At 50.9% G+C, this 24,507-nt stretch overlaps 1 protein-coding gene across 10 annotated transcripts in view; it reads left to right on the plus strand.

The window, feature by feature from the left end:
* Positions 1-24,507, plus strand: part of Dab2ip (DAB2 interacting protein) — a 175,484-nt gene that overhangs the window by 59,198 nt on the left and 91,779 nt on the right. For 4 of the 10 annotated variants that reach the window (XM_021181787.2, XM_029484660.1, XM_021181779.2 and 1 more), the window contains exon 1: positions 5,780-5,990. The exons of 4 other annotated variants lie outside the window; for them this stretch is intronic. In XM_021181787.2, the coding sequence (XP_021037446.2) occupies positions 5,867-5,990 (124 nt within the window). In that variant the 5' untranslated portion in view covers positions 5,780-5,866. Of the gene's footprint in view, positions 1-5,687; positions 5,991-24,507 lie in introns of those variants that run through there. 2 more of the 10 variants (XM_029484689.1, XM_029484627.1) reach the window with 1 other exon arrangement.

Consider the following 24,507-nt stretch of genomic DNA (forward strand, 5'->3'; position numbering starts at 1 on the left):
AGAAGCTGGAGCCCTGGAGCCTGGGTCCTTGGTGGGGCTGAGAGGAGAGAGCCTGTGGGCTGAATTAGGGCCTACTTGGAGCTTGGCAGGTTTTTTTTTTTTTTTTTTTTTTTTGTTTGTTTTTTTGGGTCAAGGCAAGGCAGAGAAGGAGGTAGCTTCAGGCTTGGCCATCTGGGCTGACAGGAAGCACAGACTTCAAGGGTTAGGGAGCAGTGAGGGCCAGGGCTTTTGGTGGAGAGTGACTCTTAGCCTCTCTTGGGCCATAGGACTGAAGCCTGAGCTTTGGGGGTGCTTCTGAAGTGGGAGCCTGGCATCACTTGCTAGCATTCTGGTTCTTCCAGAGAATAAAGAGCAACTTGGGTAGCTGAGGGGGGGGGGGGTCCCCTGGGAAAGCTCCAGCCCAACGTGGGCAGGTCATTTACTCCACTCAGACTGAAGCCTGTTGCTGTGTGGGCGAACTGAGGGTAGATATCCCTAAGTGACTGGGGATTGGGTGTTGGATTTGGTGCCTGTAGATTAAACAGAGCCTTCCTTTGGGAGCCTCAGCTTCCAGGTCCAATCACCGTGCAGTTGCCTTTTGCCCCTTAGGAGAGGTATACAGTGGGCTGCTGACAGGGATAGGCAGGGATGGAGAGCAGGAGTTTAGGAAGTGGTTTAGAGCCAGGGGAATGTTTTTAGATACCCATAAAGCCTTGGGGGTGTGGATTCACCCTAGCTATGGTTGCTTCCATGAGGCTCAGGGATAGTGACAGAGGCCACACACCCTGTCAGTTTGCTCTGGTTAGACCTAGGGCCTCGTCTAGAACCCCACCCCAGTCAGTGTTGGGCAACTTGTTTGAAAGGCCCTCATATTCCTGAGGCAACCTGTCTGTGTGAGTTCCAAAGTCCAGGCCTAGCTGGTCCCTAGTTCTTTCTATATGGAGAGGGGGAGGGTTGTTCCATCCTGGGACCTTACCTGCTCTGTATCAGCCATTTCCTAGAAAGGAGGCCATTAAGTCTGTGGGTGGCTTTTGGGAGAGAAGTTGGGGGACATAGTGGGTGCTTAGGGTGCTGAAGCAGAGCCTCCTTCGGTGCATAGCCGGTGCCTTCCTACGTGCTGATGGAACCAGGCTCTGCTTCCCCGTCATGTCTCCAGCAGAGTTCTTGTTCCTGGTCCAGCCTCATTCCTGAGTAAACAGTGGATGCAGGAAACCGTCATTGCCTGTTAGATAGACAGCATCCTGAGGGGGAGGTTGTGACCTTAACTGTGAGCAGTCAGGCACCTCTTCCAGACCCTGCCTAGGCTCTGAAGAGTTAGAGGTAGACCCTGGCCTAGGAGACTGATGTATGCAGGGCTGCCTGCCTAGGGACTTCCCCTGGTCAGTGGTGCCTACCCTGGTGTAGACAGGAAACCTGACAGGTCTGAGCTCTCCAGACACCATTGTGTGGGGCCTGGGGTGGGCGCTGTGAGAAACTTGCTTCCTCTGTGCCCAGTTCTGTCCTGGAAAATGCTAGCTCTGAAGGGAAGACCTGGGCTGTTGCGTGCCCTCATGCACATAAGTCTTACTCGGCTGGGTCTTATTCCAGGTCCTGCTGCAAGCCCTGTGACCTCAGGAGCTTACTCTTTGTCTCCAACATTGTTTTGGAAAAACAGCCTGCTAGGGTCACTGGGAAACCAAATGATTGAATGTGTGAGGGATGCTGAGCGCAGGATCTGCTGTGGATGCTAAGGTGGATCAGCTACCACAGTTAGCATTAAATCCAGACTCCATCTTCCAACAGGCCCTGAGCTGTGACCGTGCCTGAGCTGTGACCCTGCAGTTTCTGATCTCCCCTCCATGTATGGTGGAGTGCCTGCATGTCTGTGTACCACATGCATGCCTGGTGTCTGAGGGAACTAGAGTTATAGATGGTTGTGTGGGCTCTCTGGATCAGAGGATACTCTTGATGGCTGGGCAGCGCTCTCCAGCTCCAAAACTTCTTCTTGGTGGCAGGGTTTCCCTCTTTGCAAAATGATCCCCTGTGAAAGCCAGGTCCCTCTGCTGTGTTCAACTGATATACCCAGTGATTTGTCCTAGCATTTCATTGTCCTAGCATTGGCATTATTAAGCTTTTGTTTTTTGGTTTTTTTGGTTTTGTTTTTCAAGACAGAGTTTCTCTGTGTAGCCCTGGCTGTCCTGGAACTCACTCTGTAGACCAGGCTGGCCTCGAACCCAGAAATCTGCCTGCCTCTGCATCCCAAGTGCTGGGATTAAAGGCATGTGCCACCACTGCCCAGCTCATTATTAAGCTTTTTGATGGTAGTTTTGGTCACATGTTCCCCTGCTGTCTCTAGCCTTCAATCTTAATCCTAGTAAGACCCAGGACTGCGAGGGGCTGGCTCCTCTTCAGAGTTGGCCCTGACCTTCTGCTCAGTGTGCTCGCCTTTTAGCTCAGCTCTAAAGCCATTGTCCTTTCTTCTTTGCGGGTGGGGTGCAATTTGCTGTTGGGTTTCTGTCCAGAAAGGAATAGATTCTTCCAGTCCATTCCTCTTAGGGCATCCCCCAAGAGCCTGGTGGCAGTCATTCTATCAGTGGGGCAAGTGGCAAAGAGCCTTTGGAGGCAGGTGGGAGTTGGCAGGTGGGAAGAGGGATGGCTGTTTTGTGATGATGAACTTGGTATTCTAGGAGTGCCTCAGGGGCTCTCCTCTCCTTCCTTTTATGTATATTTATGGTGTGCATAAGTGTGTGTGTGTGTGTGTGTGTGTACCCATGCATACCACTGCAGGTGTGGAAGTCAGAGAACTTGCAGGAGTTGGTTCTATTGCGGGGGTGGGGTAGGGGTGGGGTGGGGGGGTATTTCAGAGATCTAGTTTAGGTCTTCAAGCTTGGCAGCAATAGCCTTTACTCTGAGCCATCTGGTGGGTCTCTTGAGGGAGGGTGAAAAGGGTGGTGCGGCTGTGTGAGATCTGAATTGGGAGTCCTGTTTCCAGCCTGGCACTCACTGAGAGGGCTCATTTCTAGGCTCCATCCACATCTACTCCATGGAGCACCTTATGGAAGGCCTGCATTATTGGCTGGGGGAGTTGGAGACTACAGTCTTGCACTAGCACCCAGTAGATGGAGAGATGTGTGTCATCTCCTCACCCAGGAGTCCCTCTGGAAGCGGGCCAGGGTGGCAGTACAGGGCCAGAGTTTCTTTAGGCATCCAAGCTTCTGGATGGGGGTGGGGGGCTGGGAGGCCTATCATCTATCCATCCTAGGCAGTCCCTGAGGACTTCCCTGCTGGGTGGTGGGAGTCCTCTGCTAGTTCAGGAAACAGTCCCACTAAGGAGGTTGGCAGTTTTCAGGTGCCCTTCCTCCAGTCTGGTCTCTGCCTGTGGGGGCTGTTCTCCTTTGAGGGGAGGAGACCACAGGAGTCCTGCTCACAGGAGGAGGTTGAAGCTGCAGGCTCTGGAGAAGGATTGGTTCCAGATGCTCTTCTGGGATGCAGGAAGCAGCTTTTGTCTGCTTGGTGGTTCCAGGGTTGAGACCAGGAGGGGTGGCAGGCAGCCAGGTTTTTCCCTAGCCTCTGAGCTCCGGCCTGGCTACCAGTTTTTTCTCAACACCCAGCACAAATGTCCCCAGCATCCACCATGACCTGTAGAGGTGCAGGCATGGTGGCAGTTGGTAATGACGACTCCTTTTCCAAGGCTAGGAATTTAGCTTGTGGTTCACCGGATGACTCTGAGCCCGTGGGAGGTTTGTAGTGTTTCCTTGTAGCGGGGAAACTAAGGTATAGGGGAACTGAGAGACTGAGGGGAGATCAGGCTGAACCTTTAGAATTCTGCTGTGTGCATACTGGGGTCCTAAACTTTAGACCTGCTTCTCCATGGCTACCACACACGTCCTGACAGTCCTGATGGCTGCCTGTTGTGGGCCAGGTCAGAGCCTGATCTCCACGGGTCAGCATTGGTCAGCACTGGCCTGGCAGCCTCTGGACTGTAGGCCCCACCACAGGCTCAGAGGGAAGGTAAGTGGGTCAGGTGCATGGACACCAGAACTTTGCAGGTGGAGACTTCAGCTTCTAAAACTAGCAACGATGGCAGTGGAGATTGTTCACCACCATCACCACCCCTGCACCCCCCCCCCCCCGAAATGCTAAGATGTAGCAGGGTGACTCTGCCCACAACTGGGCCTGGAATCTGGTGACTGGGTGCAGATTATTATAGTAGTATCCCAGTAGTCCCCTGGCTGGCAACCCTGTTTCAGCTTCCTGTGGGGCTGGCCTGTGTTATGGGAAGTGGGACCAGAAGACTGGAAAGGCAGTGGACCCTTCTGCTGCTAGGTTTGGAGACCTGCCCTCCCCCTTACCCTCCAAAGTCCCAGGATGGCGCCTGGCCTCCAGCTGTGATCCAGCACCCCCATCCTCTCCACTGACCTGGAGGCCCTCCCTCCTAGACTGAGGAGCCAGGAAGGGGGCTTCCCCTGTGAGGAGAAAAACCTGGCCTGGATTGTTACCTAGGCTACCCTACCCCAATTGAGATTGCCGTAAGTTCCTCCAGTGTCTAGCCTGTCCCATTTTCCTTAAGAGTTCATGCAACAACCGTTGGCCAAGACCATATGCCCTTGTACTTTTTGTGTGATCAAGGCAAGTCACACACACACACACACACTTTAGCTCACATCTTTTAGGGCCTCAGTTTCCCCATCTGAACTTGAACTGGTAGGTGGTGTGGTCTGAATGTTGCTTTGGGGAGTGGGGAGAGAAAGGGAGGTCACCTAGGACCAGGAGGGTAGACCTAAGAGGAGGGGAAAAGGAGGCAGGCAGATTGCTGGCCATTTTAAGAGAAGGACAGAGATGAGAGCCAGCAGCAAGTAGGGTTGAGGGGGGCAATGGGTGGTCGGCGTGAGGCTGCCAGTGATTTGATTTTTGCCAAACTTCTGTTGCTTCAAATACCAAAGAGAGATGGTTGGGTTTGTAGCTATGATGCTCGGGGGAGCCATGGAAGTTTCTGGAACTGCAGAATGACTTGGAGAAAGTCTTTCAGCTTGTGGGAGTAGAGGCAGCTGGTCATTCCTTTCCCAAGCCTCAGTTTCTACTCCCACTGTAGGGTAGAGATCTTTCTGCCTTCAGAAGCTCACTAATGCTACTAAAAATGTCAGAGGGGAGGGAAAATTCAGGCACCTCTGGTGGTTTATGTGGGGGATGGGGCAAAGTGGCTTAGCAAAGCCCTCTGGTTGCACAGGTGTGCCTTGTATACTATGTGCGCTTGAAATGCACACAATAATCCTAATGATATGAAAGTCATATTTTTATCAGATGGAGACTGCCTTCTGTAAAGAGTAGCTAAGTATCTTAGGCAATAGAGACAGGCAGAACTCCGACCTGACTGAGGGGTACGTGCAAAGCTTTGTGCGGCGCTATGGTCTGCCCATGTTTCAGTCCAGTCACCCCCTTCTTCAGACTCTAATTTCAGGTGCCTAGCCTTGGTGTGTATGCATATATACATGCACCACTGCACCTGTGGCGGGATGGGGTGCTCCAGGCACCCCAAGTTGGATATGGAGTTTAGGCATGGCTGTTGGGTATATGCTGTTATTGGGGTTCTTCGGACGGGACAGGGGCACTCTCGGGCCGCTTCGCCCGGACGACTCCAGGCCAGGATTTTGCCCACACTGACTTTCCGGGCGGGTGCCAGCCCAGCCTCCCGGTCCCGGGCCCCCGCCGAGGGGCCGGCTGCTCAGGGCGGGGCGGGGGAGGCGGCGGCGGAGGAGGAGTTGGAGCTACTTTGTAGGGCAGCCTTGGTCTCGCCTGCTGCTGCACCAGAGCGCGGGAGAGAGTGCGGGGCGCCCGCCGGGCGGTCCGGAGCGGCCGATGGGGCCCGTGTGAGCGCCCAGGCCTGGCCCGGTGCCCGGCGGGCGGCAGCATGTCCGCCGGCGGCAACGCCAGGAAGAGCACCGGGAGGCCATCCTACTACTACCGGCTGCTGCGGCGTCCCCGGCTGCAGCGACAGAGGAGCCGCTCCCGCAGCCGGACCCGGCCAGCCAGGGGTAGGCGCCACCCTGACCCCAAACCCTTAGTCCCTCGCAACCCCGCACCACCAACGGATGCTTTTGAGGCTCCTGTGTCAATGGGTGATGGCTCCTTATCCGGAACTACCGTGACTGTCCCATCCCCATAGCCCCAGCTTCTGTAGGGTCCTTCCTCTTGGGGGAAAGCGGGGTCCCTAATGTTTCCCATTGTACCAGGAGCAAAGAGAAAGGGGTCGGTCTGATATGCAGTTCCTCCGTACTTCTGAGTTCCGAATCCCATCCCACTATGTATCAGTTTACTCAGCGCGCAGGCCATAGGAAAGTAGTCGAAGTGGATCCTGACTTGCCTTCACTGTCTGCTACTCAAGCTTAGCGTGCTTCCAGTCCTGTTTTGCTTCCTCGCCTTTTGGATGGAGAGCTGAGTGGGTTTCCTGGGGGGAGAGCCATGTTTGTAGGGGCCTGGAGCCACTCTGAGTGGTCCTTGGAAGGGTACTTCTTTCAAAATAGGGAGGGAGAAATGCAAGCCTTTCTTCGAGCCAGTAATAAGATCTTCAGCTAGAGAGGCCCTCATGTTTCGTGCTGACTTGTGCTGGGCTAGTAAGTAAGTAGGGTCAGGGGCTCCACACAGAGGCTCTGCCGTGGGTTGTGTAAGGTGGCTTAGGCCCACTGAAGGTGTCTGTGATGCAGAAGCTGCCTCAGTTTACATCCTAAGGTTATCTGGGGCATGGGAAGCCTGGCGCCGGCCCAGCCTCACCACAGGCAGAATGTGCCAGGCCTGCCTGGAGAGGTGTTGGTGTGGGAGTTGCCCCTTGTTTATTTTTAGGGTTGGGTCAGTGAAGCAGGCAGGCTTTAGTTTACTTCCCCCCAGAATGGAGAAGACGTTCCCGCCCCAGCGGTAGAGCCAAGCAACAATGTACAGGGTTTATTTAGGAAGTACTGAGTTCCCTGTGCACAGAGTTCAAGTTTAAGCTTTCTGACTCTGCCCACAGGTTTGTGAACTTAGTTTGAGGATTCCCCAAAGCATGTGATATCCCGGCCTTTGCTGAAGTGGCCTCTGGCTAGTTCCTGTGCCTAGTCTAGGGAACCAGAGACCCAGGTTCAAGCATGAATCACCTCATTTCCTGAGCCTTTGTTTTTCTCAGCAGTAAGAGAAGGTGCCATTGTGACAGATTCTTGCTGTGAGGATGGGTTTGGGATGAAGGTTCAGTCGTGGTTTGGCTCCCCCAGGGCCTTTCCTGCACTTCCTGTGCTCTGGCCCCTCAGGTGCCTGGCATGACGGTGCCCTCTTCTGTACCCACTGTAGAGGCTCCAGAGGAGCAGAGCTCTGCTTCCTTGTCAGCTAATGAATGAGGCCAGCGGCGATCAATGCTCAATGGATCAAACTTGCCTGAGCTTGGCTCCCAGCTGCGTCCAGCTCTGTGCTAGCCTGGAAGGAACTCACAGTTTGCTGAAAGTCGGGGGTTAGACCAGCCCTGATGGGAATTCTAGTTGGGGAAAGTAAGGAAGGTTTCAGAGAGGAGCTGACATTGATTGAGAATGTGTCTGCTAAGCTGCTGGGATTTGCTTTGCTGGGAGTGACCTACTCGGCCCTAGGTCCAAGTCCTACTTTGAGAAAACTGTCTTTCTGCCAGCTGTCTCTCTGAGCTTCAGAAATAGTGACAGTGGCAACAGGGTCCTGCCTGGGAAGCCAGAAGCCTGTGCCTGCAGCTCAGACAAGTTAGGTGTGAACTGTTGTCCTTTACCCGGCAGGCAGGAAGGGACAGCCTGTACGTATGCCAGAGAAGGAAAAGGAAAAAGCCCTTGGTGTAGTTCATCCTGTATGGGAGCAGAGGACAGCAATCCTGTAGAGCGAGTTCATCCTGCATGGGGGATAGAGACAGCAGTGTGGACCTAAGAAGGGGCCTTCAGTTGTGACCAGTTGTGGGTGTGGGCAGAGTTTCGGGTCAGGGTGCAGGGGGCCAGGGGCTCCTTGTCCTTCTTCCACTGACCCAGGGGCAGGTTGGACCAGGGAGTGCCTCCTTTTAGGAAACCGCCCTGAGGTATTGAACCATTCCCTTCTGATCTTGGTGTTAGTTTTGGCATGGCTAGGGGTTGGTCCCCTAATGGAAGCCTTACCTACAGGGCTGGTGTCAGTCCCCCAGCTCCATCTGTGCCCCACCTCACTTTTGTCCTCAGCAAGGAGGGGAAAGGAACATAGGCTCTGAGTTCAGAAACAGGAGAGTGCCCGGAGGAGTTGGTAGCTGGTTGTGGAGACCCACAGATGGCCAGGCAAAGGTGTTAGCTAAGCTACCATTCCCTACTGGGGGAGGGCTCACTGCCCTAGAGAGCATCATGTTGTTCTTGGCAAGGCTGTGAGGGACAGACAGTGTCTCCAGGATCCCAGGGTTAGGCACTGTGCGCCACTGAGAAGGATCTTCTCTTCTTGGCTTTGGTATCCTCATCTGAAGGTTGGATGGGGTGGCCCTTGCAGTTGTGTGGAAGCAGTGAGGGATGGAGACATCTAAGAATCATACTGTGCTGTGTGGTTCTGAGGCTGGCTTGTGGATTTGGGTGGCTTATCTACCAGTCAGTGTGCCTCACTTCCCCATTTACTGGCATCAGGGGAAAGAGCAGCTTTCTTAGAGAAATAGAGCTCTCCTCTAAGCTCGGCAAGCCTGTCCTGTCATTCAGGATAGCCAAGCCTCGTCACAGGGCATATGGAACCGAGTGGTGCTTGTTTCCAGACTTAGCAGGAGTGAGTCCTGCTGGCTGGAGAGACCTGGAACCCAGGGCTCTTTTCCCGGACAGTACAGTGGTTAGTGCTTGAGAAGGCTAGTCCTCGGTCTACTTTGTATGAACTGGTTGGTAATATTGGGTCCATTCCAGGCTCATACCTCTTCCCTTCTGTCAAGGGATCCTATTCTGTTGCCTCATAAGCTTGGGCACTCTGGGTGCCCACACTAATGCCCAGGGAGCTCTGGGGTTTTCTGAATGCAAGTCCTGACAGCTGTTCTATGCTAGGCCTTACCAGGTGCCAGATATTTGGCCAATACTTTCTTCTGGCACGACCAGGTTTTTTCTCAGCGTCTACATCCATCTTCACTTTCCTGGAATGCTGCTGTGTGTCCCAGCCCTACTTGGGCCTCTTTGCTTGCAAGGACTCCTAGAGTCCATCTTTGGGGTGTCAGGAGTGGGCTCTCAGGAACCCCTCAATATGCTCTGAAGAATGAAGGTATACTGAGAAGGGCTGGAGCTGACCCCTGGAGTGTGGCTTCTCACACTAAAGCCTAGAGCATAGCATTTGGGTCATCTACCCTTGGAGTCCAGATGGGTGCGCACACCATTGCCGAGCTGGGTGTGTGATTCAGGCTTACCAGCACTCCAGATGGCAGCATGGCAGTGCCTGTGTGGCCTGTCGCATTGGCTTTTCATGGGAGCAGCGGTTAGAGAGGGACCCCATCCTCCACCACTAGGAAGGCTGGGGCTGGGGCACTATGGGAGAAAGCCAAAGCCTGACCTCCAGCTCTGCCTGGCCTTGCAAGGCAGAGACCAGAGTGTGGGGTTGCGAAGAGCTGGGCTCCACCATCTGAGCTGTGTGGCCTTGGGCAGGGCTCTCTGTCTCTGGCCTATAGTTTATTCTGGTGTAAAATGAAGATGATACCAGTATGCAACCTCAGCACTGCTGTGGATCTGATGTGTTTCAGGTGAGCTCTGAGTTCACTGCTGGAGCAGACCAGGCACTCTGCAATCTGAAGCAAAGCACACGGAACACTTTTCATCCGCACCCCATAAAGGGAGTGAGCCCACCAGACCCCAAGATAGAGAAGTTGGGGCCAAAGGCCACCATAGGGTCTGTGTACCTCAGCAGGAACAGAGGGAGGGAGAGAGGATAAAAAACAAATTGGATTTCAGAGGTCTCCCCCAAGACAAGGACCAGAGCATACCATTGGTTCCCAGGGGTACTTCTAAGTACTTGGGGGCCACATGGTCCACCCAGCTCCCAGGCTCCCAGCTGGACTCAGGCATGTCCAGCTTGAAGGTTCAGACTATTGCCCCCAGGGCCTTTCGGCATCTCCTACAAGCCAGAGCCCTGCTGGCATCCGTGTGGAGCCACCATTCCTTCCAGTTGGCTTCTCTTCCTATACAGATTGTACCCACCATTGCTGCCCCTACCTGTCTGACTGGCAGGTCACATGTCTCAAGTCTCAGGACGTCAGCCCAGTTTGCCCTCTAAGTATTTCAGCGGGGATGGCTCAGTGTACAGTGGGAGGTGAGTTCCTCAGAGGCAGGCAGGTATCCTGTGCCCTACTCCATCTTTAGGCAGAGCTCTTTAGGTCCTTGGGGGAAGTCAGAGGCCCTGGCTAATCTGCTGGAATGTCAGCCATCTGGCCTTTGCTCTCCTGCCTGTCCTCATCACCTTCCCTAACTAGGTAGCCTCTTTCACCATCCGAATGTGGGTGCCGTGCTGAGGGTCTCCCCTGCTTATGTCCCATGTCTAACTCCTCAACCCTTCATTAAGGTAGGACATTGTTATTTCCATCTCCAGGCAGGGAGCCTGAACTCTGATGAAGTAAAATATGAAACTGGTGGTGGGGGCACAGAGCTGGAAAGCTCCCCTAGAACCACACCGGAAGCCCCCGCCTCTCCTTGGTTGGTGCGACTGAGCACTGGTCTGACCAGTGTGCTCTTGACCTCTGTGGGTCAGGGTAGAGCTTGAGTCCTGGGCACCTAGTTTGTTAGGTCTTTAGTTACTTCTTTGCCCACTGAGGCCCGCAGCGCACACAGTCAGGAGGAGCCTGCATTGTTCAGTGGCTGCAGGAGCGGCTGGAGCCCTTTACTTAGTTCACTCTCAACTATATCCCCAATAGGGAAACTGAGGCTCCCTCCCCGTGCCGAGGCCACTTACCAAGGTTACCTGCCAGTGTTGATAAGAGCTGCAGTTTAGAACTGGACCCTAGATCTCTTTGCATCTATTCACATGTTAGCTCTGTCTTGCTTTTTCCTGGATTAGCTCATCGCAGGAATCCTGGGCAACTGGGCTCCTTGTTGGGTCTGGTGGAAGAAAAGGGGGTGGAACCCTGTGTCTCGACTCAGACTCCTCCACATCCTGGACCACACGCGTGTTTTGCTCTAGAAATGACCTGAAGCCTTTTGACTGTTTTAAAAAGAAAAGCAGAGGCTGACACTTCTCCAGTGACTTCCTCTGGGGCCACTTGCTTAAATGTCAGGAAAGGGAGAGTATTTCCTGGTCAGGAACATTCAGAGCTTGCTGGGAGCTGAAGTCTTGTTTTCTGTTCAGGAGGTATTTAGGGAGTCAGCCCCCACCCTGCTCTGCTTTGCGGGCCCTGGCCCCGGCCCCTGGGAGGTTTGCGGGGAGGGGGCACTGAGAAGGAGCAGCTGTGATGCCTGCCCAAGTGTCAGGTACCGCTCTCAGAGTGGTGGCTGGCTATTTTTAGCTATTCTCATCCAGTAGAGGCATTTCAGCGTTTGTTCAATATTTAATTATCCATCTGAAATTGGCCCACGTGGCCTTGAGTTTGGAAGTAGGTCTGTGCTGTGATTTCCTCTGATTGCATAAATAAGGAAGCAGGAGAATCTCAACAGCCCTCTAAATAATAATAATGGGGGAAGGAGCTTGGGCCTGGTTCCTCCGTCTAGACGGGCCCTACCCATTTCAGAGGTACCGAGGGTGCCTGTGACACCCTTGGTCTGCTTGTCTGAGCAGCTCACACCTGCAGCAGCTGTGTTTTTCATTTGGGGTGGGTTCTCCTTTTTTTGCGAGCCCCGTGTTCTCTTTGACAGCTGCTGGGTACTGAATGGAAGTTTGGGGATTTTGCCTTTGGAGGTCTTGTTAGCTTTTATTTCTCTCTCCTGACAGACAGGAGAGGGCTGTCAGCACCCGAGCTGTGTGATTTCTTTTTCTGTGGCCCTTGGAGGTGAAGCTTGACATGACTGTGAAATGGAAAAGCCTAGTGAAGGCAGGCAGATGGGACTGAGAGGCTCCGTGCCCGCTCCCCGCTCCCCACTCCGGAGGCAGCAGAGGGGAGGGAGGGAGGGGCTGAGACCCTGAGAAGCTGGCAGGCCAGTGGGACTCCTTAGATTCCTGCTTGCCCCTAGGAGTAGAGGTTCAGAGATTAAAAATCAATAAATTGGCAATCTGGACTTGTTTTAGACATCATTGATTTTCTATTTATTTATACTTCTGTTTTGAGGACACTGGACTTGAATCAGGAGTGTAACTGAGGTGCTGTGTGATCTCAGACAAATCATTGGACATCTTTGGGCTCCAAAGCAGGCCTAACCTAGTTGTGACAACGTAGGATAGATATGTCACAGACTTGAGTGTATGTATTGTCATTAGCACTCGTTTGTCTCAGTCACAACTCTGTCATACTGATGTGTAAGTACAGTGTGACATCTGTGGGGACCGGAATCATCTCCATGATGTCCCCTCTCATCAGGGACTGCTACATGTGTAACCAGCACTATGTGCACATTGTGGGCAGGGGTTGCCTTGGTGATATTGTAGCCCCTGCCCTAATGATGAAGGAGTTGAACTAGGGAGGGCCATGTAACCAGGTCAGCAGATGGTATGGACAGAAAGGTTGGCAGGGCTTTGAGTAGTGAGGCAAGAGGAGTGTCCCTAGCGGCACAGGGAGCCAAGGGAAGGTTTGGAAAAGGACATGTGATGAGAACAGTGGCAGCCTCTATTCTTGAGCATGTGCCCTGTAGCAGGAGTCTATCACTGTGTTCAGTCTTGGGGCTCACAGACCCTGGAGATGAAGAAAACCAAGGCTCAGACTGGCCAAGTACACAGAAGGCCTCCCTATAGTTCTCGGGGCTGTGGTGCAGGAAGATGACTTGAAAGCTGCAGCGGGACTTGAGGGGGTTGGGGGGGGGGAGGAGAAAATGCAGGGAGCAGGAGAAAATGAGTGTCAGTGAGAACAGGCGCCCCTGGTAGCTGTCGGCCAGGAAAGGCTCCACACTGGGCCTGGACTGGCACAGAGAGAAGGATCGGAACAGTCTGGGGAGTGTGGCAACCCCAGGCTTCAAGGAAGTGTAGGGGAGGAGGAGCCAGAGGTGACAAGGGCTTGGAGGCTGGCAGGTCACTCAACCCCTTGTCTTCTAGGGTGCTGCTTGCTGTGAAGGCAGAGTAGGGGGAGATGAGTGGCGGCGCACCCCTTTGTGGAGTAGTGTTGGGCCGGACATGTTGGTCTCTGGTTTGTGAACATTAGTGCCACTATAACAGGGCCACCCTGGCATCTGCTTCTTTATTTCAATGTGTGTGTTAGTGTGTGTATGTGTGTGTGTACATTTGTGTTTTGCTGCATGTGTGTTTGTCCAACACATGTATGCTTGTTGCCTAAGGAGGCCAGAAGAGGGCATCAGATCCCCTAGAGTGCTCCAGGAGTTACAGAAGATTGTGAGTCACCATGTGGGTGCTGGGAATTGAACCTGGATCCTCAGCAAGAGCAGCAAGTGTGCTAAACCTCTGAGCCATCTCTCAGTCTCCAGGCTCTTGTGTTTTGAACTTTGCTCTTAGGAAGTAGGAGATGACAGTCACTGATTTTAGCACTTGGCTGGACAGGGTGAGAGGTCAAAGAGAGGCGAGAACACAACACCAAAGAGCTCCCTTGTTCCCCAAATTCCAAGGATGCAGAGGAGATGGCTATTTTCTTTTCCTGGCAGCCTGGAATGGGCCTTGAGGCTGCAAAGAAGAGACAGGAAGAACCTGTGTAAAGGAGAGGGTGACCTGCAGACTGAAGTGTCCAGAGGTCTTAAGAGATTAGGAAGGAAGACTCAGGGAGTGAGTGTAACACGTTGGGTAGTTAGTTAATCTGGGGAGAGCAGACAGGGTACCCAGAGATTTCTGGAAGCCTGGGAACCTCGTTGGAAGCATGGTACCTTCAGGATGAGGCATAGGCAGAAGCATGTGGTGTCAAAAGCAATTGCTTACTGTCTTGAGGAGGGGAGCATACAGAAGCCTCTGTGGTAGTCTACGGATGCTAACAGTTAGTTGTAGGGTCTCTAGTGAGGCCTGCTGGAGGTCACAGAATGAAACGAGACCCTCGCCTGTCCTGGACAGGCTCTATTCTAGGGTGGACTGTAAGGTGGTATGTCCAGAGCGTCTAAGAACTAGCTACACATATGACTCCTCCTCCTGGCCCACGACTACCCTAGGAACACTTGTGCCACCTGCTGCTCTGTGCTAAGGGTCCCTGGGTGTGATGAGTGCCCTGAACATAGAGTCCTCTACATGTCCCCGTGTCTCCTCCTAGCAGACATCCCACAGCAGAGGACAGAACCCATGCACTCTGAACCACATTTTGAACTTGGAATCAGCTTGAATCCCAATTTCATCTATTTCAAAGATGCTGAAATATCACAGTTAATGAATTACTTTTATGTTGCTGTGACCTAATTAAAATACCTAACAGAAGCAGCATAAAGGAAGGAAGGCTTTATTTTGGCTTATGGTCTCAGATGACTTTCAATCCATCACACACACACACACATACACACACACACACACACACCCTCTGAAGACATTGGCTTGTGATGGTAGGAACCTGTGTAAGCTGTTTACACCCTGGAAGAACAGAAAGTGGAGAAAACAGGCTTGAACCAGAAGTGGGAATAGCCTTCAGAGACCTGCCCCTAGTTGACCTGCTTCCCCTAGCCAAACCCTACCTCCTAAAGTCTTTATTCACACGCTTCAAAATAATGCCACCAACCAGGGCATGAGTCCGGGAGGGACAGTTCAAACCCCGTGTATCCTTCCTTTCCCCAAACCTGATCAGTCTCGCGAACTCGAAATGTGCATTTGAACATGACCAGACTCTTCCCTTTCAGCTGGAAAGTGAATGTCCTGGGAGTGTGGAGAGGGTCCCAACAGGGAGGACACTCTGAGTCTGGGGGGACCAGGACATCCCCCTTCACTTGCCTGCACCTCAGATTCTGGGATCCCTTAGGTGTGTGTCCTGCCTCACTGCCCCTCGCTGCATGGCCATGATCAGACCTGATTTCCCTTTGTTGAAGTCAGAGCGGCACCGCACGGGTACTGCTGCTCTCTGTTTCTTGGAGGCCTGTTTTTATTACATTCAGCCAGCTGGCTGTTCAAGCACTGCTGTTGAGAAAACTTGCCTTCCCCTTGGCCCTTTCTTCAGAAGTCAATTGACCATATGCACATGATCTATTCCTGGACTCCATCCGGATCCATTGATCTATACATCTTATACGTATGCTAATGCCACAGCTTGTTTGCATTAGATATTTCCAGACTCTAAACTGTGTCTTGAAACCCATTAGCAACAGAAGCCCCCAGCTCCTCCCCCGAGTCTTCTAGTTTGATTGGCAGTCTAAGTCCTCGGCTTTGCCATCTGAATGTAACGTTCTGCTTGTTAGAATCTTTGAGGGGCTTCCTTTTGACTAGGATTCCGTTGAATCTCTAGGCCACTTTGGGACAAATGGCACCTGAACAGTATTGGGTTTAGCAGCGTGGCGTTGCTGTTCATTTCTCTTTAGATTAAAAGTTAAAATCTTTCAGCCATGTGTTTTGGTTATTAATCTTGTATGTGTTTTTAAAATATGTATTTGTGTGATTTGTTTGTGTGCATGATGAAGGAGGGAGAGAGAGAGAGAGAGAGAGAGAGAGAGAGAGAGAATGAGTTGTGATTGTCGACATGTTTGAGAGGTATTAAGACCGTTTTCAGGTGTTGGTTCTCCCGCCCTGTTGCAGCAGGGTCTCTGGTTTCTGCTTTGCTGCATACTCTAGTGTAACTGGACCTTGAACTTCTGGGCAATTTTTCTCTCTCTATCTTCCATCTCGCTCGCTGTAAGAGTGCTGTGATTACAGACTCAAGCCACTGTAGCTGTTTTTTTTTTTTTTTTTTNCTCCCGCCCTGTTGCAGCAGGGTCTCTGGTTTCTGCTTTGCTGCATACTCTAGTGTAACTGGACCTTGAACTTCTGGGCAATTTTTCTCTCTCTAAATCCGCCTGCCTCTGCCTCCCGAGTGCTGGGATTAAAGGCGTGCGCCACCACGCCCGGCTTTTTTTTTTTTTTTTTTTTTTTTTTTGGTCCTGTGGGGTCCAGCATTGAACTCAGGTTGTCACCACTTCTCCAGTCTATGAGCTAATGTTTTAAAAGATGCATGTGCGTGTCTAAGCATGTGTGTGTGTGTAAGTATGCACATGTGAGTGTGTGCATGCATGTGGGTGTGTGCATGTATGCATGTGTGTATGTTAATCACCTTGCAGGAACTAGGAGTTCACCATACTCGAAGCCTGACAAGTTAGCCTGATGAGTTTCATGAAAGCACAAAACTCCTGAATCTGAACTAGAGGACAGACGCTTGGCCTACCCTGACTTGAACTTTCCTTTCCCAATAATCCCCTTCCATCCAGTGACCAAGAACAGCTTGTAGAAGGACCTATTCTTGAACAAAAGCTGCTCTGCTCTGCGATTTTTCCAGTATAACCTCATGTCCCTAACAGGTTCTGATAAACAATCTATGAGTCAGTTGCTCCTTAGGCTAAAACTTACACAAGGGATTGAGGGTGCAGCCTTGTGATAGGATGACATCATTAAATCAGGACTTGGAGCCAGGTGTGGCAGGTGCCTGAAATCCTAGCTCTTGAGAAGTGTAGCAGGAGGATCAGGAATTTAAGGATATCCTTGGCAAGTATTGAGCTAGCCTGAGCTCTATGAGGCTCTATCTCAAAAGCAAACAAGACAAACAAGAAATTTGGAGATGATTAAAATTGAATTCCAGGTTGCTAAATACAGAAAGGGTAAGAAAGTGTGAACATCGTATAAAAATAGATATCTAGGGGCTGGAGAGATGCCTTAGCTGTTAAGAGCATTTGCTGCTCTTGCAGAGGACCTGAGTTTGACTCCTGGCACTCACAATTGCCTGTAACTCCCGCTCCAGAGGATCAGACACTTTTGGCCTCCATGGGCACCCAAACTCACATGCACTCACTGATACCCACATATACAGAATTAAAAATAAAACCTTCTAAAAATGAATGAACACACTTAGCTTTATGCTTATCTCAGCTTGCTGCGAGAGATAAACCCGCTGTATCGCACAGCCATAGCAATCTCATGTAATGATATAATTTTTAAACAAAGGTGCAAAGCATTACAGAACATTAAGTACCGAGGTGCGATTTTGAGGGAAAGAAAGAAATAGTTTCTAATGAATGAAGTGCAAAGGAGGTGAATTAGTGTTGCTGCCGCCCTTTGGCATGTCTTAATTAGGGACTTCATGCCCTAAAGTTTGCTTGCCAGTAATTTGTTTGTATTATAAGGATGAAATACAAAGAATATTGGGTTGAAGACATAGCTCAGTGGTTAAGAGCACAGGGTGCTTTTCCAGAAGTCCTGAGTTCAATTCTCAGCACACACACATGGCAGCTCACATCCATCTGTAACTCCAGTTCCAGGGACTCTGACGCCCTCTTCTGGCCTTTCAGAGCATGGCATACAAGTGGTGTACATGCCAGCAAAACATCCACACTAATAAAATAATTTTTCAAAATATGAAGGGTGTGGATGAAAAACTTTTTGCATTTAGGTGTGAAGCATGCACCTGTTTTGTGAGTTTCAGATTTTATTTTATGTGTCCCTGGGGATGAGGGTGGGGTGAACGTGTGTTACTGCACGTTATTGTTGAGATGTCTTTATCAGTCACCTCTCATTGAACCCAGAGCTCACTTATTTAGACCCTGGTTTCCGCCACTGCCCCAGTGATGGGGCTGCAGACATGGCCACCGTGCTCAGCTTTTCTGTGAGTGCTGAGGAATGGCTCCCCAGGCCTGCACAGCAAGTACTCTTTCTATTGAGTCATCTCTAGGCCTCACATGTCATTTTCTAACAAATCCACATTTAATTGCCATGCCACTGTGTTGCTGGATGGAAGCCTCTCTCCTTAGGAGGGTAGGGGAATGCACAGCCCTGCATGGGCCAGTGATCCTGGCCTTCCACCTTTTAATGTAGTTAGACTAACCCCAACCTTGACTGGTGGACATGTTGGTACCCGTGGCTGCTGTAACAAAGGGTCACTGCGTCTTAAAGCAACTGATGTGTAATCTGAGGTCTGGAGGTCAGTAGTCTGCAGTCCTTTCAGTGGGCTAATCAGAGGGTCTTTCGGCTGTGATCCTTGAGAGGACAGTGTGTTTCCTTGCCTTTTCAATTTTCTGGAGTCTGCCTACAGTTCCGGGCTCGTTACCTCACCTCTGCCTCACTGTTGCTTCCCTGGTGATGCTGTCTTTCTGTCTTTTCTCACCTTGCTTTCTCCTCTGGCTGGGCATGGTAACACTAGTCCGTAACCTAGCACTCGGGACACTGAGACGGCAGGGCCATGAGTTCAAGGTCATCTTGGGCTACTTAGCAAGATCCTGACTCAATAAACAAATTAGATAAAAAGTAAAGCCTTTGTTGTCACAGTGTGCAGCGTAGTCTTCCCTCTCAGCTCAAGGTCCTTATCATTTCTGAAGAGTTCAGATTGCTACATGGAGAAACACTTTCACAGGCTCCAGGTCTCCGGATGTGGCTTTTTGGGAGCCAGTGTTTGCCTCACAGGGGAGGGGAAGGGCTAGCAACCTCCAAGTAATACTTGACTGTAGATGGGAAGAGCATGCAGTCTGAGGCAGGAGACTAGCAGCTTGTGGTATTTTCACAAATATCTCCAGAGAACAGAACAATGGATTTCATATGCTTCCCTAACACACACAGGCACATGCACACGCACACACACAAACACACACATACCACTTACCACACATCACATATACCATGCATACTGACACCATGATGTACACACCACACATCATGCATACCACATATGTACCACACACGCCTTCCTACACAACACATGGCACAAATACACACACCATGCATATAGATATCACACACACACACACACACACACACACAGAGACCTATAACTCTTCACCCAGGCTCTCTGCTCAGTTCTCGTGCCACGGCCCAGGTGTGTCTAGCACCCACTTGAGAGCCATGCTGTTTGGGGTTTTGCCATGGCCATCTAAGCTGCTGTTAGTCTTTTTGTTTGTTTGTTTGTTTGTTTGTTTGTTTGTTTGTTTGTTTTTTCGAGACAGGGTTTCTCTGTGTAGCCCTGGCTGTCCTAGAACTCACTCTGTAGACCAGGCTGGCCTAGAACTCAGAAATCCGCCTGCCTCTGCCTCCTCGAGTGTTGGGATTAAAGGCGTGCGCCACCACGCCCGGCTCAGCTGCTGTTAGTCTTGATTTGGTCTTTTTTTTATTTTATTTTTCCTCTTCATTTCGTTTCTCTTTAGACAGAAACAGTGGGAATGGTTTGTCAGCTGTATATGTTTTACTGTTAGTGTTTAGAAGACGTCATGCTCTCTCACTGTGTGTCACCTGCCTCTACTCTCAGACCCTTGAATTCTCCAAAGAGAATCGTTCTGCTGTTTCCCTATGTGGCTGTGTGCACGTATGCCCAGGACGGAGATTGTCTTTGTTTTAGTCATGTGGACAGCAAATGCATTTTAGCCTGAAGGATCCACTGCGAGCTTCAGTTTCTGGTCTGAAATGATTTCAGATTTTCGGGCAATTGTTCAAACTATACTGACTGGCCTGGAGCAAACAGCTTCCCCTTGGCTGCTTGCATAATAGTGCTCTGCAGGGATGTCCACCAGGAACATTCTGGAAACAGAGCTACAGTTCTTACTCAAGGTGATGAGGCACACACTGGACACCAGGGTCAGGAAGAACCTTCTTTATGGTCTGGGCTGGCCCTGGGGAGGTGGAGCTAGTGGCTGATTGGCTAGTGGCCTGAAGTCTAGGGAGGTGGGGCTAGTGGCTGATTGGCTAGTGGCCTGAAGTCTAGAAAGGTGGGGCTAGTGGCTGATTGGTTGTTATCACGGAGGAAGACAGGACTAGGTCTCACAAGGCCTCTCTTGTGGTTAATTGAAACAAGATCCCTTGTGTAGCTCAGGCTAGTCCTGAACTTGAGATCCTGCCCCATCCCCACCCCAGGTAACCTATTTCTTGTCTCTTGAGAGAGGCAATTCAGAAGCTGCCAACTCAGGCTGTAATTGATGAAGTAATGCTCCCCCCCTTTTTTTGCTGAGAGGGGGGAACTTGTTGTTTTGTGGATGACTGCTGCCTTGTCTCTGTGGACTGCTTAGACAGGAAACAACCTTGTTTGATGTCACTTTGTTGTCCCGGGGTCACCCTGACAAAGATTGCCATCCTGAGAAGTTGCTTATATCCAGGACAGTAACGTGCTGACCCTCCTGTCTCTACTTCCCACGTGCTGGGATTACAGGTGTGCAGCATCACGCCCAGTTCATGGGGTGCCATGGATTGAACCTAGGGCATTGCACGCCAGGCAAACGCTCTACCAACTGAGCTACAGCCTCTGTCCCTATGTCATACTTTGTGTCAGTGCTGTGGAACTTGATGCTGGCTTTCATTGGTAGCAGGATGCCCTTGAGATCCACCCACATCGAGTGGATCGATCATGCCTTCCTTTTTCATAGCTGACTAGTATTCTGTAGTCCGCACAGTTCCTTCTGCAGTTTCTGTTTGTCCCTGACTCCCTCCCTCCCTGCTCCTAGGCTAAATCTAGAGCCTCACACCTGCTCAGAAGTGTCTACCACTGAACCACACTACTCCTCCAGCCCCAATATTCGACTTTTATTGTTGCTGCACATATTAAAATCTGTCAGAGGTCACACACAGATGCTGTCTTACAGTTTGGATGGAATTCCAGCGCTGGCCTGGCCAGACTCAGTCACGGTGTAGTGGGTTGCCTTCCCTCCTGAAGACCCTAGAGAGAAGAAGCTCACTGTAACCTGTGTCCCAGCATGGGGAGTGGAAGTTCGAGGCCAGCCTAGACTGCACAACAAGGTCCTGTCTCAAAAACAGAAACAAAAGAAACAAAAAGAAATCTGAGCCACGGCCCACTCCTGCTGCACAATGCAGCTCTCTGGGAGTGGTTGTAGGACTAATGCCCTGTCCCTTGTGGATTGCCAGCTCGTCCACTCCGCTCTCTAGATCGTGCCAGCCATGGAGGATGGTGGTCTCTCCTGTCTCTTGCCTCCTGCTGTGGCTCTAGCTCCAGTCCTTGCTCACATTCAAGGGCTCCTGAGGAGGGATTGTCCCCAGGGTAGCCTTCTGCTTCCCACTCTTTGTTCTGGAGCACATAGCCGCAGAGTCCCTCTCTGTCAGAGTGGCTCGTTCACAGGCTACAGGAATCGGATACAGGTTTCTTTGGGGGGTCATTATTCATTTTTTATGAATTATAGTTTGCTTAACCATTCCCCATTGAAGGCTGCTTGGCTGTGTCTACTTGGGGCTATTATAAAGCTTCTTTGAACTCGCTTATGAAAAAATGTTTATAAGAGGGTCACATTCTATCTTCTTTAGCAACTGGTCTTTTTTTTCCCCCACTCAACATCCTGTTCCTGTTTTATTTGTGTTAAATCTATATAAGTTTAGATTTTATGGCATGCCTTTGTGCTCCATGTAGAGTCCACTTGAGCCATGTCCTCTTCTGTGCTGTGTAGTATTCCACTGGATGACTAGTCCAAGATGCACTCATTCATGCCCTATTGCTGGACATTTATACTGTGCCTCTTCTGTGCTACGTGCTGGGCAGCTGCAAATGTCTTTTTGCAGCATATATGGGATGAACCATTTTTCTGGGCTGGACGTGTGTGTGTGTGTGTGTCCGTGTGCGCGTTTGGACTACCTATTGTCTGATCGTCCCCCCCCCCACCCCGAGCCTTTTCATGCCACCAGCAGAGATGAGTGAGCAGCTCTCTATCTCTGCCAGCAGTGGGAGTCACTGCTCATTTTAATTTCAGGACTGGCTCCTTATTAATTTATTTTAATTAGTTTCTTTTCAGCTTTGGACTGGGCTAAAGCCTATCTGAAAAGTGTGAATTGGTATCTGGCAGTTCTGATTTACATTTTTCGAATCACTGTGAGAACCCCCATTACTTCCCCAGAACCCAATCTTTCCACACCTACACCGACCCTGAGTCTCCCGACATCCATGGTCACTGTCGCCACCTCCACCTGCCTCCAACCATTAAGATCTGGACGGTGCAACCCGACAGCTGAAATTACAGGATGTTCCTCCAGCCACTGTTTCCATGGGAACAAGTAACAGTCATCCTTCATGATTAGGTGGTATCCATGGCAACCAAGCCAGCAGCATTTGAATGAAACCGATTTTATTTTATTTATTTTTTTGCGAACTCATGAAGGTTAAGATGCCTGATTCTGACCGTAGCTTCCAAGAGTCCTGGTCTCTGTGCTTAAATAGGGACATTTTCCTTTCAGTGGAGAGATTCAGGGTCCGCTCGCGCCAAGGTTCAGTTCTGTAGACTGGGAGGTTGTGTGGAGGTCATATCAAGTCTGAGATGAAGAAGGACTACTGGGTTGTCCTCTGAGGGAGACTCCAAGGTGATTGGCTCTCCCTTCTCTCAAATGGTTCTTCCTGATACTTTCTCAGTGCTGGGTGATCTTAGTGATTTGGACCTCTCTGGGATCCTGCTTTCCCTACCATGGAAAAAGCTGTGTTGCCAAGTTGGAAGCCAGAGACAGAGGTCCCTGAGCTTAATGTAAAGCTCTGAGCTGAGATCCCCAGATGTAGAGACACTGTTAGGTCCAGGGACGCAGAAGGGATGTCAGCTCCCTGATTGTTTTTCTGGAATAAAATAAAGGTTATTTTGGGGGAGGGCACTGGGAGAGTACTGTCTGCTTTTACTCAACTCACTGAACTGATGTTTAATCATGAGCTCAGAGATGGAAAGGCATTGGGCCCGAGTCACACAGCACAGACAGGATTAAATGGAGACCCCTCCCTCTAATCTCCCTTTCCTGAGGTTCTAAGTGAGAGTTCTTTTGGGGTGCACTGTTTGGAGGGACTTAGTTACCTTTGCATCTTGCAGCCTTAGTCTCCTCATCTGGAAAGGTGTAGATGCCATGGCTGTCCAATCTGTCAACACATGTTCTCAGTAGAATCAATATTGTTGGCAGTATTATATACAAGCTGGCCAAAACTGGGTCCCAAGGAGATGGAAAAATCTTATTATTTTTTATGTGTAGCACCTAAAAGAATCTACCTTTAGTATTGCAATTTTATGTGGGTGCAAGAGAGAATGGAGCCTGAGGAGATCTCTGAGGGGCAGCACACAGCAGCAAAGGCCTGTGTGCCTAGCTTGGTGCTGGCTGACATCTGGCTCCCTGAAGGCTCCCGGGGAAATCACTTGGGGTAAAATGGGAGGTTGGGCAGCCCCAGAGAAGCTTCTAGATCAGGGAAGAAGCAAGGTTCTGGGAGGTTCTGGAGGTCATCAGTCTCAGAGCTGGGTGAGGGTGCAGCCCCCATTCCCATTATCCTTGTTTCACTAGGACAGGTGCTATGTGTGTGTGTGTGAGCGAGCGAGCGAGCGCGCCTGTGTGTACATATGTGTGTGAGCGCACCTGTGTGTAAGTGCACCTCTGTGTATGTGTGTATGTGTATGCCTGTGTATATGTGTGTTCTCTGTGTGTGCATCTCTATGTGGATGTCTGTCTCTGTGTATGTGTCTGTGTGCTTATGTGTATGCCTGTATGTAAATGTGTGTGTGCACCTCTGTGAGTGTCTGTGTATATGTACGTGTGCATGTGCCCTTCCGTGTGTTTCCCACATGTGAACACATGCATCTTTGGAGGCCAGTCATTCTTTGGGGTCCTCAGCCCCTTTTATCGATCCTAGGGATCGTAAGACCTGTAGAGGAGGCTGGCTTTGCCAGCTTTTGGCCCATGGCTGAAGTGGGTGCTCTATATGGGTTAGTAGAGTTGGTGGAGGAAGGATGGTGGTCAGGATCGGGGGGAGTGGGGAGGTGACCCAGAGCTGCTGGATGCCTGGTTCAACAGGACTGGGAACACAGGTGTTCATTCTCCTTCCCACTATGAGAAATAGGGAGAGACTTAGTAGGTCTGCAAGACTCAGTGATGGAGAGTGGGCATGAGTCGTGTCTAAAATAATGGGGTACCCCCAACAGGAACAGTGGCCTCTCAGAACATGACTGTATCCCACAGAAGGCCATGTCGTCTATCACAAGGGGACAGCATGGGTGTAGGAGTGAGGGGGGCATCTCTGCCTCATGGCAAGTATGGCAGAGGCAGCACTCAGGGGTACCATCGAGAAGCACCTTAGGAACCAGGTTAAAGTGTATGTTGTCTTGGGGGAACTGAGTGGGGTAGGAGATAGTTAGCTGGAGTCTGATCACTCCAGGCTTGTGAGCTCCTATTATGACCCTTTCCCCTGTCCTTGGAAAGGTGTCTGATCACAGGAGCCTGCTTTAGCTAAAGTTTGCACCCTGAACTTAGCTCCAAGCGCCATCCATATGTCCAGTCCTTCGGCTGGTCCTGAGGCCCAGGGGCTCAGTATTTCAGGAACTATGGGCTTGGCCCAGATACACCTACTTCCTAGGGATGGGACCTGAGGTTCAGGATCTACTCTGGTGAAGTGGGGCCTCCATTGCCTGCTTGGCCTGACGTAGTGCCTCCCCC

This window comes from Mus caroli, chromosome 2 (assembly GCF_900094665.2).
Source record: "Mus caroli chromosome 2, CAROLI_EIJ_v1.1, whole genome shotgun sequence".
Taxonomy (NCBI): domain Eukaryota; kingdom Metazoa; phylum Chordata; class Mammalia; order Rodentia; family Muridae; genus Mus; species Mus caroli.